The 18,938-nt window shown below is 37.9% G+C and overlaps 1 protein-coding gene across 3 annotated transcripts in view; it reads left to right on the forward strand.

Annotated features, from left to right (window-relative positions):
• The first annotated feature begins 286 nt into the window (after nt 1-286).
• Nucleotides 287-18,938, forward strand: part of cbfb (core-binding factor subunit beta) — a 51,584-nt gene continuing 32,932 nt past the window's right edge. For all 3 annotated transcript variants that reach the window (XM_062035831.1, XM_062035830.1, XM_062035829.1), the window contains exons 1-3: nt 287-665; nt 2,194-2,280; nt 7,830-7,946. In XM_062035831.1, coding sequence (XP_061891815.1) covers nt 588-665; nt 2,194-2,280; nt 7,830-7,946 — 282 coding nt within the window. In that variant the 5' untranslated portion in view covers nt 287-587. The remainder of the gene's footprint in view (nt 666-2,193; nt 2,281-7,829; nt 7,947-18,938) is intronic.

The raw sequence follows: 18,938 nt of genomic DNA on the forward strand, positions 1-18,938 counted from the left end.
GTGTGTGGGCGTTCCGTCACAAGAGCGACGCTCCGGAGCCAGGATGTAGACCGTGAGGGTGCCTTCAAGAGCACGCGGAATTTTCAATTGCCACAGTGATAAAACAAGAATTATACCGTCTTATTTTTTTCATTCATATTTTATTTTTATTTGCATTTATTTTGTATCGTTGAAACAAGCTAAATATGTAAAAAAACACGATATTTTGTGGGTGTCAGCAGTCCATGTAGACACAGGGGGCGGAACACTTGAAAGTTGCAGGTAGAGAGAGAGAGAGGGAGGGGGGGAGAGAGAGGGAGGGAGAGAGAGAGAAACTGAGAATTGAGTTTTCCCCCTCTCTCCGTGGGTCATTTATATAAAAACACACTTGGAGGCAAAGGAAGAAGTCGAAGGAGCAACGGCCATTATAAGGTGGACCAGCAGTGTACACATTTCTCCACAGGGGGACGAAAAGAACCCAGGAAGTGGGAGGAAGAGAAACTGAGAGACTCGAAGGAACGCAGCCCAAGTTCGACCGGCGGGACGATTTTGAGTTGAGGGTGGGGAAAAAAGGTCGAATCAAAGTGAAGAATCCACTGTGGGAAAAGATGCCGAGGGTAGTTCCGGACCAGAGGAGCAAGTTTGAGAATGAGGAGTTTTTCCGCAAGTTGAGCAGGGAGTGTGAGGTGAGCGTGCACGGCGGAAATAAACACACACACACACACACAGCTAACAGCATAAAACAATAATTATTCTCAACACGTAATTTACATTAAAGTATTTTAAAGTCGGCCCCAATTTGTAAAAAATTTAAAAAAAGAAATCACTGTGTGTTTAAACTAATCTAATCTGACACCACCTTTGTCATACCAAAAGTATTCTTAATGTGTGAATTCATATAACAAAAGCACCTTAAATAGGAAAATGTCTGTGACGGGCCTTGAAATGAAAGCTTAGTGTTGCGTTGACGATCAAAAAAGCTTCCTGCAGACTTGGGGCGAGCGATACTGCGATTTTTGTAGCGATCCGATACCACTTAAATGCATGTGTAGTATTGTCGATATCAACACCTTTTAGTTGAAACATTTTTAAGATAATTAAATGATTTTATGATGAATATATTGGAATAAAACAAAGATTCTAAGCAAAAAAAATCCAACTTTTTTGTGAACAATTTAACAAAAAGAAAAAATACGTCATTATAAGGTCTGACTATTGCCTTATTTCCTCTTGTTATGTATACGGTAATTGTTTGAGCAAAATAAAGTCAGTAGTGCATAATCGGTTAATAAATGCAAAAACGACTTTTGGTTCTAATTCAAATCCTTTGGCTTTTAGCCCCAAAGCAATCATCTGTCCATTGACTTATTCCCTGAGTTTGTAAAGAATGTAACTCAGTGGTTCTTAACCTCGTTGGAGGTACCGAACCCCACCAGTTTCATATGCACATTCACCGAATCCTTCTTTAGTGAAAAATAAATAAATACAATTTCAAATTCAAGACAAAGTTATATGTTTTTGGTAACACTTTAGTATGGGGAACATATTCTAAGTAACAAAGACTTAATTTAGAGTGTTTTGGTTAGGGTTAGAGGGTTAGGGCCAGGGTTGGAGGGTTAGGGTTATAATAAGGCCATGCCGAATAAGGCATTAATAAGTACTTAATAATGACTTGTTAAGCGCCAATATGTTACTAATTTGCATGTTAATAAGCAACTAATTAATGGTGAATATGTTCCCCATACTAAAGTGTTACCATGTTTTTTTACTGGTGCAAAAAATGAACTGTGCATGAACATCACCTTGTTCAAAGAACAAAACCAACACAGTGCATAAACTCACAACAAACTACACACATGCAAACCAGTCAGCTGTTGCCGTATCCGTAATACGCCGATAGGGAGAGGTTTTTATTTACACGATGAGTCGGGTGTGTCTTGACCTCCGCCGAACTCCTGAGGCCGACTCACCGAATCCCTAGGGTTCGATCGAACCCAGGTTAAGAACCACTGATGTAACTATACAGACAACCCAACGGAAAACGCAGATAGTTATGGAAATAAACCTAAATCTAAATGTTGTCAGGCCTCGATTGATCGCTTATTGATGCTACCCTTAGTATCAGTACAATCACCATTTGGCTCGATCCAACTGCATACAGTATATCAGTGTTGTTGTAGCTGAGCTTCTCAAGGCTCCTGTGTTTTGTTGTAGATTAAATACACTGGCTTCAGGGACCGACCGCACGAAGAAAGGCAAGCCCGCTTCCAGAACGCCTGTAGGGATGGACGGTCAGAAATAGTAAGTACTAAAGTAAATATACAGTATAATATTCTTTAGATTCATGGAATGCACTGGTCTATGTGGTTTGAAAAAAGATCATATTTGTGATGTACAGTTGATGGATAGACACTGTCTGTTCTAAGTGTTTTGTCACCAGGAAGTAGACGTGCTGTCAGTCATGCAAAGTCATCAGGTTTGAACACATGACCGTTCTTCCTGCTGGCCAGTACGGTTACAAGATCGTTACAACACACTTGAATGTTGGCCATGATTGATAAAGTCATTATTGTCACATCCATGTTGGATATATAGCAAATGTGGGAAAGAAAAAAAAAAGTGTTCAAGTTTTTGCAAAGCTTAAAAGATATTTGACTCATTTTCCAAACCACGGTCATCTCAAATGTAATCGTGTGTTTTATTTTTTTAAATAGCTGATAAACTGCAGCGTTCCAGTATTTTCTTTGGGAGTTCACCATATACTCTTGCTGTGTCTGTCAACAAAGCATACTCTCAAAGCTCAGCCTCTTTTTCCTGGCTGCTTTTGTTATGTTTAGAACTTTATGACACATTATGTCACACTCATACTCTATCATTATTATGTTGTGTCTGCAGACTTATGGTGCTGAGTCAGTTCAAACCATCCCAGGCTAAAAAAGAAAAAACGTAACAGATCGTCGTCTTATATTCACAAAAAATGGTGAACTTTGCATTGGGATACAAGGTGTTAATACTATTATACAGTGCTTGGTCAATGAGCAGATGGTATGACAGTTTTTGCGGTGAATACACATGAATACTGCCTTATAGAAATGTATTTTGACACAACTACTTTAAGATACATTTTGATGTGTTGTTTTCAAACAACAAAAGATACCTCTTTAAACATTTTTAAAAATAGAATTCAAACCACTGGTTTAAAGGGGTAATATTGTGACTTCCTTGTGGTCTACAAAACATGTAATGGTGGTTCTTTGGTCAAACTTTTGCACAGTTTATGTTTTACGGACCATGCGTTTTCAAGCCACTTTCTGACCGTCTCTTCAGGATGCACCGTTTTGTGGGCTGTCTTGTTTATGTGCCTCCACATCGACAACATATTCTCTCCGTCAGCCATGTTGTAGTTTTTAGCACTTCCATATGGAGTCTAATGATAGATTTCGCTTAAACTATATGCTACTTTGCATTGGAAATGGCAAGAGCGGAGGATGCATGTGCCTGTACGAGCGATTCAGCCCCACATCAAAAATAAGGAACTTATTGACTAAAGCGCCGGACTATAATGCAGTCTCGCGCAAAGCTGTTTGAGGAAATCTGTACCGTATATGAAGATATCCACTGACATCACACTTAGGAAAACGTCACAAATGGGGCTAATTCAGAATGGCTAGTTTGGAGGAAGTACGAAGGAAGGCAAGATTGTTTTATAAATATATTTATTTATTTATTATATTTGCCATGCCTCTATGGTTTGATTTAAAATGTTCTGGATTCATTCAAATTTTCTGGGCTACGTTTTGCATAATTGGTCCCCTTCAAAACGTGTACAGAAACTGTCAATACTACAGAATATTGAGGTTGGGACCTCACTGGATTTTTCAAGGCCTGACTTGTGTGTCATGATTAAAAGTCCATCCATCCATCCATTTTCTACCGCTTATTCCCTTCGGGGTCGCGGGGGGCGCTGGAGCCTATCTCAGTGTCAACAATAATCTTTACCGCTGCCAGGAATTTGATTACATTTTTAGGAAATGTCAGAAATGGGATAAGGAACTATTGATTCGAATTTGGGGGTGATCCAAATTACCGTCTGGATTCAAGATTCTTTACTCAACAGAACCTGGCATAAGTCTGCGCTCTCCAAATGCTTTTCTAGTGGATTTTGTTTCATTTGCCCCAAGACATTATTTTATGAATATGTCTGTAATATCATTGCAGTTTCAGTTAAAATGTATTGTAATAGGCCTGTCAAATTTAACAAGTTAATATATGAGATGAATCACAAAAAATGATCGCATTAATCATGTATCAACGCAGATTAGTCACGCAATTTATTTTGGCCGCACTTGTGCCTCTTAACTGCGGATAGTTACCTGAAACGCGCAGTGGGTTATTATACGGACAGTGATCAGGTCAATGCATCAGGGCAAAGATGAGTGGGGAGACTCTGCAAGTGTGCTCACTGGCAAATTTCACTTCAAATTACCCCTCCACCCCCCATCTGAGTTTGGAGTCAATAAATGAGAAGCATTTAAGTAAATGGTAAAAAATAAAAAAATATTTAAATTAAAAAATGTGAATAATCTGATTAAAAATAACCATTGGAAGATTTTTTTATTGATATTTAATTATTATTGTCTTTATATTTGCATTTTTTAAAAAGTTTTAGGTCAATACAATATGTTGTTGCATGTTTTTTCAATACATACAATATAATGAATTTACGTTGTATTGTACTGCCTATGGTAGATGTCGAAACCACAATATTCAAAAGAAAAAAAGTTGTCATCAATATTAGATGTCCATGTGAACAATCAGATTAGTAGTATTACATGTCCTAATGTATTTCGAAATACGGTAATAGAACAGCTGTATTGTATATAAAATGTATATTTCATGTGTGGATGAGGGTCGGGTTTATGAATCTGACCATAAGTCTGAAATTTTTAGGTTTAATGTGATAAATGGGTCAATAATTCAAACTAAATTACCCTAGGCTAAGCTCATTAGTGATGAGTCGCCGTTTAAACAACTATTGATTTTCTTGCAGTGCTGCTCTTTGGTCTTTCTATTTCTTTTCCATTTTTTTCTCCCTTTTTGTTGAACTTCTATTTATTCCCTCTTCCTGCTGTTGCCCTTCTTCTTTCAATTTCTACTTCTCATCTTTCCATGTGTGTTCCTTCTTCCAACCGCTCTTTCTCTCCTTCTCTCCTCCTCCTTTGTCTCGATCTGTTTCCCTCCCTTTCTTTGATCGCACATAGCTTTGCCTCCTTTTCTCTCTGACCGTTTAGACACCAAATTACTGTCAGATGGTCGTAATCCAATACTTCAAGTAGGGCAGAAATTATGACTTGGGTGTTCTTAGACTCTGTGTGTGTGTGTGTGTGTGTCTGTGTCTGTGTGTGTGCGTGTGCGTGTGTGTGTGTGTTCAAGGCACTTATATTTTCTCTCAGTTTACATGAGTTGCAGTCACTTTGTCTCTTCTCTTTCCTGCAGACTTTCTCTTCCCTCCTGCTCTCAAATACGACAGTACATAATTCATACACATCCAGCTAAGATGAAGCCTCAATGCCCTTAGTATTGATCTGTCCCAGACACTGACTGAGACGACAGACATGCGCACGCACCAACTTGCATAAAAATGGACATTTTGTACTTTATGTTCTGCCAGTGTACAATTAATTTCTCATCGAGAGTGATTTTCTGTTTCATTTATGTTCAGTATGTTTACAATAAAGCATGATAAGTGTGTTCTCCATCCATACTGTGACGCCTTTTTGATGGAGATTAGGCTCTTGGAAAAACAGTTTATTTCATTGTATTATCAGAAAAGTAAAAGGAAAGTAGAAAAGTAAAAGTAAAGTAGATGCCTAAGTGAAAGAAAACTTTAGACAGAACAATAACTCTTTGTAGAAATCTGAAACATATACTTTACAGCAGGGGTCACCAACGCGGTGCCCGCGGGCACCAGGTAGCCCGTAAAGACCAGATGAGTAGCCCGCTGGCCTGTTCGAAAAATAGGTCAAATATCAGCTCTTACTAGTGAGCTGCCTCTATTTTTCAAATTTTATTTATTTACTATCAAGCTGGTCTCGATTTGTTCGACATTTTTAATTATGAGAGAGAAAAAACTCAAATAGAATTTGAAAATCCAAGAAAATATTTTAAAAACTTGGTCTTCACTAACTGACAAAGAAACAGATAACAGATTTGGTGTCCAGTTCAAAGTGTGATGATGATTTATTTAAAAATTTGAGTTTGACTTTTGTATTCTACATGAGTTATTATTTGTACAAACATGGTGCAAAGTAATTCATGATTTGTTAAAAAATGTTAGTGGCTAGCTAGTTAAAATGGGATATTGTGATTTCACAAGATCCCAGGTCCCATTAGAAGTGATCATTTGAAAATGTTCAATTTGAAAAATGTGCACTTAGAGAAAATATAAAAATAAAGTGTTGCACATTGATATTTATCTGTTTCTATATATATTTATTGTGAGAAATCATTAAGATGATCAGTGTTTCCACAAAGATACATATCATTAATTATTAATAATAACATAGAGTTAAAAGTAAATTGAGCAAATTGGCTATTTCTAGCAATTTATTTAAGTGTGTATCAAACTGGTAGCCCTTCGCATTAATCAGTACCCAAGAAGTAGCTCTTGGTTTCAAAAAGGTTGGTCCATCCATCCATCCATTTTCTACCGCTTATTCCCTTCGGGGTCACGGGGGGGGCGCTGGAGCCTATCTCAGCTACAATCGGGCGGAAGGCGGGGTACACCCTGGACAAGTCGCCACCTCATCACAGGGCCAAAAAGGTTGGTGACCCCTGCTTTACAGTAAGGCTAGTCAACATGGGACCCAGGAGCCAAATCCAGCCCGGAAATGTTGCCAGAAAGGCCGTCAGGTTCAGTTCAAAACCTGTGGGACAAACATTTTTGCAGGAATTTGCTATAAACTCAAGAGTGTTCCTGTTGTACAGAGTAACTTGGACCACAGTAAACACATTGGCAGATCCTTGCATTTGCATTTTAACCTTGCCTGCAAACATAGATCACTGGGGTCCAAACTTGTGATTTTCCATAACCGGGGCACCCCTTTAAGTCCTCTCTTTTTTGGCAGTTACAAGTTTATTTTGTAATGTTATGTTACTAAGGTGTTGCTGGGGCTAGTTTACTTGAAATGCAGTCAGTATTTTTTTGTTCAACTTCTTCAGTTATCGTAGTAGTGTTCTTCAGTGTCCTGTTTTAGGTCCTCTTTTTTTTTCCGCATTTGGGCTATTCAACAGTTCAAAAACTTGTGAGACTCACATTTTTGCAGGAAGTCCTTAAAACAGCAAAGTGCTTCTGCAACTCTAACAAAATAAATATACCAAAATCAAATGTCTTCTGTAGAGAATGCTGGTTCTTCGGAATATACATAATAAAAATAATAGTGAAGGGGGAAGTCCGGACCCCCCGTTCTTAGCTTTCTGGAAATGCGGCCTCCTAAACAATTCAGTTGAATTTCTCTGCTTTACAGCATTCATGCAGTTTAAAATGATTTGTTCCATTCCATGCATATTTTAAATTGAACCATTTCCAATATTTGATAGTGTTTATATTGCTTCCAAGAGATTTTAATTTGCCTTTAGCTCCGCTCTCCCTAAATAGCTAAACTTGTGCACAGTCAAACACACTGTCATTATAATTAACTGCCGCTATAGTGCTTATATTGCATTATTAAAGTTATCGTTCACATGGAAGCAGTTTCTTTAGCACCTGTTTATACCGTGTATTTAGATAATAATAATAATTAAATAAAATTTCTCTGTACTAAATAAAATGGCTTGTTTGCCCTCCACAGGCTTTTGTAGCCACAGGCACCAACCTCTCCCTCCAGTTCTTTCCAGCCAACCTGCATGGAGATCAGAGGCAGGTTCCTACCAGGGAGTATGTTGACTTTGAGAGAGAGACAGGAAAGGTAGGGTTTACACACACACACACGCACACACACACGCACACACGCACTCACGAGTTTGTCACATGCATGGAAGGTCAAAGCTGACTGCCAGCAGAGAAGGCAAAAACTATTTTTTGCATACAAACAATTATTTTGTTTAAGATTTAATGTACATTAGATTTGACATAACTTAAGTAAACACAATTGATTACAGTGGAGCGGTGGACTAACTTCTTTCCAGAGCAGCAAGGGACTTTGGCAACTTTCCCAATTACTCCTTAGTTATACAGCATAGTTGGAGACTTATGAAGCAAACACACAGACCGAGCTGTGCAGGATGACCACTGTTATATTTGTGTCCTGACCTAGATGAGAGTGAGGTATAGAGGGGTTAATGTAACTGATGCCAGATAGTGTACATATGTACACTTTGCTTCCAGAAGCCGCGCTGCACACCGCTATCGCCAGTTGAATATACCTTGCTCAGCGCTGCTGCACTTAACACTCAATCAGTTGAGATTAGGGATGGTTACAGAAAAAAAATAGTATTAATGCAGTCTCAACCACCTGTAACAAGTGCTTAAAGGTGTGCAAGTAACATCTGGAAAGCACACCAACAGCAGTCCTCAGGTACAACAACACACACAGATACTCCCTTTTCGGACATGCTCTAATGAGAAACTGGAAGCATGTGATAGATCGCATTGTTATTGTGTGCATGTTCGAAATAAAGTAACATCATAACCATAACCACATTTCTATGCAAACAAACACCTCCTCATTCGGCACCAAACACAGTCACAGCGAGCGAAGTATTCACGACTGTCACAATTCTGTATTACAGCTGGTTTTGCTGCGATAATTTGTTGAGGATATTATTTCGTATTGTTCAATTGGTTAACATTTTATTTATGTTATTCGATTATCTAATGACCATTATATTCAACGTGCATGTCACCAAATTATGTAAAAATGAGTGTTGTCAAATGATTATAATTTTGTAATCACATTAATCACACTATTAAATTTGTTCAGTTCAGTGTATTTCGAACATGCATACAATACAATTACAATGTAATGCATCAGATATTTCCAGTTGTTTCATTACAGCATGTACGAAAAGGAGTAGGAAGAAACAGAGCTTATTTAATCCTACCCCCTTTCATATTAAAAAAAAAGTTAAAGTTAAAGTATACCACTGATAGTCACACACACACTAGGTGTGGTGAAATTACTCTCTGCATTTGACCCATCCCCTTGTTCCACCCCCTGGGAGGTGAGGGGAGCAGTGAGCAACAGCGGTGGCCGTGCTTGGGAATCATTTTGGTGATTTAACCTTCAATTCCAACCCTTGATGCTGAGTGCCAAGCAGGGAGGTAATGGGTCCCATTTTTATAGTCTTTGGTATGACTCGGCCGGGGTTTGAACTCACAATCTACCGATTTCAGGGCGGACACTCTTAACCACAAGGCCACTGAGCAGTTTTATCCCCTTTCTTTGTTCTCTGTTTGGAACAGAACAGTGAATAAATAAATAATAAATAAATAAATATACCATAAGTAAGTAAAAAAATGTTAAATACATAAATAATTACTGTCTCTTTTTTTAAAATGGTTCAAGATATTCATGATAATTCTTCTTCTTTGTACTTTTTTTGAACACTTGCAGTTTGAACAGTCTCTTAAACTGAATCACATTGGTGCGTTGTTTGATTTATTTGCTTAATCCATTCCATAATTTAATTCCACATACAGATATATTGAAGGTCTTAATTGTTGTACGTGCATACAAATGTTTTAATTAGATTAGAAGGTTATATTTATCCTCTTTTGTTGAGAAGAATTGTTGTACATTCTTGGGTAGCAGGTTATAGTTTGATTTGTACTTAATTCTTAATTCAAGTCGTTGAATTTCAATATTTCTGATTCAATAAATAAAGGGTTTGTATATTCTCTATATCCAACATTATGTAATATTCTAATTGATCTTTTTTGTGACACCGTTAATGAATGAAGTGCACATTTGTAGTTGTTTCCCCATATTTCTGCACAAACCCTCAGATATGGTAACACTAGCGAGCAGTAGAGAATATAGAGTGATTTTTGATCCAGAACATATTTTGCTTTATTTATTATTTACGTGTGGATTAATCATGATTAATCACATGTATGAATTAACTTAACTTAAAAAAACACCCTAATATTTGTATACAAATGCAAATTTTATAAAGGCATTGTTTGCAAACAAAATTTGTATGTTTTCTATGTTTTAAGTACCTGTTTGGGCACTGTTTCAAAAGTACTAATTTAACAAATATCATTATATATGTGATTATATTTATAAATAACTTATGCTCCATCCTGCAAAAGCAAGTCCACACACACACATCCATCCATCCATCACTGAGTACAGATTGATTTGTGTGTCAGGATGAAAGTTGGACCGCGTAGAAAAAAAAATGTTACTTTGTTTGACTCAGTCTCAGTGTGTGCTGGTTACTAATCACCTGCTGTGGCTTTGAAAGGAAAATCCACTGTGAAATGTTGTGACTTCAATTATTGTGAGTCAAAGTTGTGGAATCACTGCTGAGTGCCTGTACATGAGGGAGATAGTATTCAGTAGAGACCAGAGTCAAATTTAAATAACTTTAAGAGCCCAGATGATGTTGCAGAACTTCCACACTGTACTACCGCTGTGATTGTTAATTGTCTCCCTTGGCACCTCGCCTAAACTCACAGTGTATGTGTGTGTGTGTGTGTGTGTGTCAGGGGGTCCTCCACGGACACTAGCCAGCTGAAATGCATGCTGGCTGGCAGCTCATTAAAAATGCATTCTGTGGAATCGATGGACCTGCATGCCCCAGAGCTGACGGACTAATCTCAATTATTTAACACTAGTGCACTGATGGTTTGGAACTAAGTGTTGTGTTGATGCGGGCTGCGGTGTGTAATGGTGTGTGTGTGTGTGTGTGCGTGTGTGAGAGAGCAAACGAGAGAGGGAAGGTGACTGCAAGCATTGTATTTTAGGAATAGGTATGTATTTATGTGTGAGTGTGTGTGTTTTTGTGAGTAACATGATACCCTCTTCTTTGTTACCTCAACGGTGCTCACAGATGTATGAAGTTTTAATGAGGTCAGGATTCACCACCGGGAAGCAGTTTCACAGCTGTTCAGCATAAGCAAAGTAGTGAAGTGAAGTGAATTATATGTATATGGCGCTTTTCTCTAGAGACTCAAAGTGCTTTACATAGGGAAACCCAATATCTACATCTTTAAGCTACATTTAAACCAGTGTGGGTGGCACTGGGAGCAGGTGGGTAAAGTGTTTTGCCCAAGGACACAACGGCAGTGACTAGGATGGAGGAAGCAGTGACCGCTCTACCAACCGAGCCCTACCGCCCATCACCCAAATGATGAAAAAGATAGAACCTAAAATGGAACCTTGAGGAACAACACTAATATATAACTAAAACAGTTGAACAAAAGCCTACTGACTGTATCTGAAGTAAACAAGCTACAGCAACACCTTAGTTATATAAATCACATTATGAAAAAAAAAATGTAACTACCAAAAAAGAAAGGACTTAAAGGGGTGCTTTGAGGAACGCCTCAGTTATGTAAATCACAAGTTTGGACCACAGTGTTTTATGCTTGCTAGCAAAGTTAAATGTCAAATCAAGGATCTGCCAATGTGTTTACAGTGGTCTAAGTTCCTCTGTACAACAGGAGCACTCGAGTGTTTTTAGGAATATGCTGCAAAAATGTGTGTCCCTCAACTTTTGAACTGAACTCCGGAGCCGTTATAGTGTCATTCCCGACACGGATTTGTTCCCCGAGCCACCAGTTGAATACCACCGCCATAGATTATGCCAACAGCAAACCAGAGCTCTTGAATAAAAGCAAAGGAAGAGGGATTGATACAAATATCGACAGTAACGATCCCAAGTAGTATAGTGTTATTGACTGATATCACATTGGTTAGACGATATTTTTTATTATCAAAAAATATTTTGTAAATTTTTTCATTGTTTACAAACTGAAGAAGTAAGTGCCTGGATAGCAGAGAGCGTTAAGGGTAAAACCAAATGATTTGATTCAGAGCCAATACTAGGAAATTATTTAAATATTGATTAATATTTGTACACGAGCCATCCAGTGATTTTGTCTGATTTATAGTTGTGATCAAAATGTGGTCATTCAATGATGTTGAAAATTGTATTCGTATGACTGAAAAACCTCTGCTCCTATAACTACTTCGTATCGGATCGATTCCCAAATTTGTAGTAACGCACAAAAAATAAGGTTAAGTATCCAAACAACAGAATTATAAATGCTTATACAATTTTAACTGAGGTACTAGTTTTAGGTTACAGTGTTCCCTCGCCACTTTGCAGTTCCCTCACTGCGGTCTTCGTGCATCGCGGATTTTAAAGTACCTTTGAGTATATTGAGATTTTAGTTTTTATGTTAAAATTACATAGGTTTTAGAGTGTATCACATGTTTTAAGAGCATAAGAAGTGTTAATTATTGTGTGTAAAGCTGTGTGGAGGGCTTAAAGATTTTTTAAATACATTTGATATTCATAAAAATCATAAGATAAAGATAAACCCTATTTAGCAAGAATTCACTTACAATGGTCTGGAACATAATCCCCACCATCATTTAGGAAACACTACACGTTCAAACCACATGGACACATTGACAATAAGCAGAGAGCCTGCAAACAAACTTGTTGCAGGTTCAATATTGAAGTGGAGCAAAATGTGTGTGTTGTCCATCCATCTATTTTCTAACGCGGGGGGTTGCTAGAGCATATGTATACATATATATACACTACCGTTCAAAAGTTTGGGGTCACATTAAAATGTCCTTATTTTTTAAGGAAAAGCACTGTACTTTTCAATGAAGATAACTTTAAACTAGTCTTAACTTTCAAGAAATACACTCTATACATTGCTAATGTGGTAAATGACTATTCTAGCTGCAAATGTGTGGTTTTTGGTGCAATATCTACATAGGTGTATAGAGGCCCATTTCCAGCAACTATCACTCCAGTGTTCTAATGGTACAATGTGTTTGCTCATTAGCTCAGAAGGCTAATTGATGATTAGAAAACCCTTGTGCAATCATGTTCACACATCTGAAAACAGTTTAGCTTGTTACAGAAGCTACAAAACTGACCTTCCTTTGAGCAGATTGAGTTTCTGGAGCATCACATTTGTGGGGTCAATTAAATGCTCACAATGGCCAGAAAAAGAGAACTTTCATCTGTAACTCGACAGTCTATTCTTGTTCTTAGAAATGAAGGCTATTCCACAAAATTGTTTGGGTGACCCCAAACTTTTGAACGGTAGTGTACATATATAGATATAGATAGATAGATCTATATATATATATATATATATATATAGATATATACATTTTTCCATTTCCGTGTTATTTTGTTACTTCATAGTTTATATAAAAATCTCACCCTACTACACCCTCTCTCCTCACTCAATACCCAAAAGCTGACCAGATCAAAGGGCCAACACATCCAGGTTATACTGGATAGCATGGCATGTGTGTGTGCGTGTGTATGTGTAACAAGCTAATGGGAGCCAGCTGGGGACAAAGTTAATTTTAGTGTTAGTAGCTGACATACTGACAACTGTCGACTTTGTTGTAGACATGAATTAAAAAAACAGAATTAGTATTTGAATCTTTATTAGACATTTTATTACATGTATTCAGTTTTTCATTGTAATCTGTTCCAAAAGGTCCAACGAAGAGCAAATTGTATAAAAACCCAAGCAATTTTTCCCACAAGAATCAATGCAAATGTATTAATCCAGTTTGTGTGCCCAAAAATATTAACAGAAAGCATATTTCATAGAAGATAATTGTAATTTGACATGCAGAAAACAATGCGAAATACATTTAAATCATACAAAATATAATGAACATTTAATATCACTTTTACCTTTATTGTAGACTCATGGGCCCCCGTTTATGCTGCACACCCAATTTGATTTTTTTGCCCTCAAGTGACACAGATTGGATATATTTTACCATCTGTTGTGGTGAAGAAGGAGCTGAGCTGGAAGGCAAAGCTCTCAATTTACCGGTCGATCTACATTCCTATCCTCACCTATGGTCATGAGTTTTGGGTTATGACCGAAAGGACAAGATTACAGGTACAAGCGGACGAAATGAGTTTACTCCGTCGGGGAGCTGAGGAGACGAAAGGCTTGGCTTCTCTGCTTAGGCTGCTGCCACCGCAATCCAACCTCAGATAAGTGGAAGAAGATGAATGGATAGTCTTGATAATCTTTTGTTGTTTAAAAAAAAAAAAAAAAAGATTTCAATGTGAAATCAAAAATTTAATTTCCAAAAGTACATTGAACAAATGAACAACATTGCTTTTGTTTTGCTGTATATACTTAGGATGAGACGATATTAATATTTCATACCACAGTTATTGTCACCAAAATGATCACCGTTATCATTATGATCACGGTATTAGCACTCATACACACTCAAAACCATTTTTTATAAAAAAAAAAAAAAAGTTAAATACAATAAATAAATACCCACACAATATACTTTCTTAACAGAGTAAATATGTTGTATAACAATATTGTTCTGGCTACTTAAGAACTATTATTACTTGTATTTGAATGTTTTAAATGTGTTCATCTTTTTCTTTTTTAATTTGTAAAAGTTTTAGTGTTTTTAATGATAAAGAAAGAAACGTGTGTTGGGTGCGTCACGTCCAGTTATTGTGCCGTCATGCAAATTTCTAAGAAAGCACAGCCTGTAGTTTTTTTGTGCACAAAAAAAATTAATATTATCCTAGTTGCTCAGACAGTAATGTGTTCATACACATTTAGAGTGGGGAATGTCGTTTTTTTAATGGAGAAATACGTTAATGTCTCTTGTTTTCATGTTAGCATTTAAGTTAGCTAGCGCTAGCTTGCTTCTCCGGTAAATGAGCAGTGTCATGGGTCGTAGAAGACGTTTCACCTCTCATCCGAGTAGGCTTCATCAGTTCTTGCTCATAGACTCAGATTGGCCAGATCTAGTCCAGCGGCTGGTGCCAAAATCCCAAATATTTATACTCCAACACCAGGAGGGTGTGCCAGGGCAAGGAGGGTTCCGCCCTATCGTAGTGAGAAAAACAACTTTTGAGATGCAAAGGAGCAATCCTGCTGTCAACGCCAATGAGAGTCGTTGAATTTCACCTTGTTAGCATTGAGGTACTGTGTGGCAGAATGATCGATGTGGATCTTTTAATTAGGTACAGACGTTAATTAAAATGTTTAATGTTGTATATATTTTGCATTATTGATCACTAAATGATGCATACATATATACATATACTGTATATATCCGTTCTCATAATGGCCTATAGTGTCATATAAGAAATGTGTGTTTTTTTAGTCAATCAGTGATATCATCAAAGTCTCCCCACTAATTGCTTCCCTATGCTACTGCTGCTGTCAGTGCCTCTCTTTGAGCAAACACAAGGGTACCGCTAAACACATCCGCTTCAGATCAATGACCATACCCATTCCCACAATGCACTGCAGCACACAAACAGCCCACATCCTCCTCGCTTGACTGTGTTGGACTGTATTGCGCTACAAGCAGAGGCAGTGATGTGGTGTGTTATTTTGACAGTGATATTCACAAACAACTGACAGTGACACAATGTGCAGTGAGAGGTCCATCTGGTGTGAGATCTAGCATGAGTGTGTCAGCTGCATTCCTTTAGACGAGTCTTTCTCTTCTCGTAAGTGACGGAGGCGTGCTGACACACACATACACACAACTGTCTATGGTCCTTTTTGACCTCAAAATTGAAGCAGAATAAATGAATTCAGACATGAGACAATATACACAGTGTCTCACAAATGTGAATACCCCTCAAATCAACCGTGTTTTTATATCTCCTCAATGGAAAATATTATACAAATGAAACTTGAATATAACTTATAGTAGTCATTGTATAGTTTCTACAACAGTATATATTTATTATCCTGTAGAGCAGTGTTAATATTCGATACATCATATTGTTATCTGGACCCTTTATCGATACACCAACATTAAGTATTAATACAGCTTTGGAGGGTGGGAAACAGTTAGGGCATTTTTGACAAACATAGACATGTGCACACCTGCATGGTCGCAGTGTAGCCAAGTCATGAAATGATTGTCATGTGATTGCTCTTCAACAACTATATAGCGACAAGGGTTGTCAAAATTAACACGATAATAACAATTTATAAGTTTCCTTTAGCAACACAATTATTTTTGATCATTTCTGAAGTTTTAAAGTTTGTCACTGGCGGGTCGTGATTCTTGGGCTTGCTTTTGAACATATGGTTGCTTATTTGGGTTTGATTTCCTGATATTTCCTGTTTATTGCGCCTCCAAACACAAGCACGCAAATGACGCATGTGCGGCTACATCCCAGCCCAGACTGGCAAACAAGTGATGAGACAGTGTGAGGTATAGGGGAGGCAATTTAATAAAATATGAGGTGGCGACTTGTCCAGGGTGTACCCCGCCTTCCGCCCGAAGCAGCTGAGATAGGCTCCAGCACCCCCCGCGACCCCGAACGGGACAAGCGGTAGAAAATGGAAGGATGGACTAGATTAGACTCAAGGTGGAAAAGTTATTGCGTCTGAGTGTTCATGTGTTTGTGTGCACTTTGTGTTCATATGTTAAAGGCCTACTGAAATGAATTTTTTTTATTTAAACGGGGATAGCAGATCCATTCTATGTGTCGTACTTGATCATTTCGCGATATTGCCATATTTTTGCTGAAAGGATTTAGTATAGAACAACGACGATAAAGTTCGCAACTTTTGGTCTCTGATAAAAAAAAGCCTTGCCCCTACCGGAAGTAGCGTGACGTAGTCAGTTGTTCGCCTCCTCATATTTTCCTATTGTTTTCAACGCAGCTAGAGCGATTCGGACAGAGAAAGCGACGATTACCCATTAATTTGAGCGAGGATGAAAGATTCGTGGATGAGGAACGTTAGAGTGACGGACTAGAATGCAGTGCAAAAGATATATTTTTTCGCTCTGACCGTAACTTAGGTACAAGCTGGCTCATTGGATTCCACACTCTCTCCTTTTTCTATTGTGGATCACGGATTTGTATTTTAAACCACCTCGGATACTATATCCTCTTGAAAATGACAGTCGAGAACGCGAAATGGACATTCACAGTGACTTTTATCTCCACGACAATACATCGGCGAAGCTCTTTAGCTACTGAGCTAACGTGATAGCATCTGGCTCAAATGCAAATAGAAACATAATAAATAAATCCCTGACTAGAAGGATGGACAGAAGATCAACAATACTATTAAACCATGTACATGTAACTACACGGTTAATAATTGTCAGCCTGGCAAAGCTTAACAATGCTGTTGCTAACGACGCTGAAGCTAGCTTAGCAACTTAGCAACCGGACCTCACAGAGCTATGATAAAAACATTAGCGCTCCACCTACGCCAGCCAGCCCTCATCTGCTCATCAACACCCGTGCTCACCTGCGTTCCAGCGATCGACGGCGCGACGAAGGACTTCACCCGATCACAGATGCGGTTGGCGGCTAGCGTCGGCTAGCGCGTCTGCTATCCAAGTAAGTCCTCCTTGTTGTGTTGCTACAGCCAGCCGCTAATACACCGATCCCACCTACAACTTTCTTCTTTGCAGTCTCCATTGTTCATTAAACAAATTGCAAAAGATTCACCAACGCAGATGTCCAGAATACTGTGGAATTATGAGATGTAAACAGAGCTATTTTGTATTGTTTTCAATGGGGTACCGATACTTCTGTTTCACTGGCTACGTCACGCGCATACGTCATCATCCAAAGCCGTTTTCAACCGGAAGTTTAGCGGGAAATTTAAAATTGCACTTTATAAGTTAACCCGGCCGTATTAGCATGTGTTGCAATGTTAAGATTTCATCATTGATATATAAACTATCAGACTGCGTGGTCGGTAGTAGTGGGTTTCAGTAGGCCTTTAAAAAACAATCATATAAATAAATAAATATACATAAATACAACCAATTGTCCTGTCCCATCTTGGGTGTACATGTTTTATTAAAGATGAAACATTCTGTTTGATATTAATCACAATTAATTCTAAGTTAATTATGGACAAAATGTGATTAGGTGCGATTAAATGTTTCTATAGCTTGACATTTGTAATACGTACACAATACATTGGAGTACATTATCCAAAATTATACTCAAAGTCAAAACTCAGACACACGCTTTTAAAATATGTGATATATAATCACTGTGGTTACTACGCCACGCCTTAAAAGCAGAAAAAGTATACTGCATGTACTTATTTCAATATATTAAGTATTGAATTACTCTGTGATTCTCTCCCCAAATATCTACGATATGGTCAGGCTTAAGCGCCCTGTAGATATAAAAACAGATAAAGCAATGTCATAGCCTAAGAACCAGTGTCCTCTGCAGTGGACACTTGTGTTTTGTATAACAGGGCAATTTATTTGTAACTCTGAAAAAAGAAATAGACCAAAAAAAATGTCCACTGCAGAGGACACTGGTTCTAAGGAGGATATACTGCATTTACACACCAGCTTTTACTTCACGTCCTAACTTTAATGAGTTCTCCTGTACATTTGCATGACATTTGCATGTCTGTGAAAGCCGAACAATAGTGCACACAAAGAGTGTGTACAGACTCACAGTGGTAATAAAAACTACCAGTGAAACCATTGTACAATTATTTTTCAATGGAAAACATATGAAAATTGCTTTTAGAAAGACAATATAGGGGGGAAAATGTTATGCAAAACAAAAACATCCACTGCACAGGGCACTAGCTGTTAGGAGGAAAGAATATAATAGACCAGAATTAAAAGTATGCTTCCTTAGTCTTTGGCTATTATTGCTCTTTGACTTTGGTAAAAAAGAGAATGCGGATCTCTGAAACTAAATGGGTGATTTTGTTTTGTCTTAAAGTAAAATACAGT

Source organism: Entelurus aequoreus, linkage group LG24, assembly GCF_033978785.1.
Source record: "Entelurus aequoreus isolate RoL-2023_Sb linkage group LG24, RoL_Eaeq_v1.1, whole genome shotgun sequence".
Lineage (NCBI taxonomy): Eukaryota > Metazoa > Chordata > Actinopteri > Syngnathiformes > Syngnathidae > Entelurus > Entelurus aequoreus.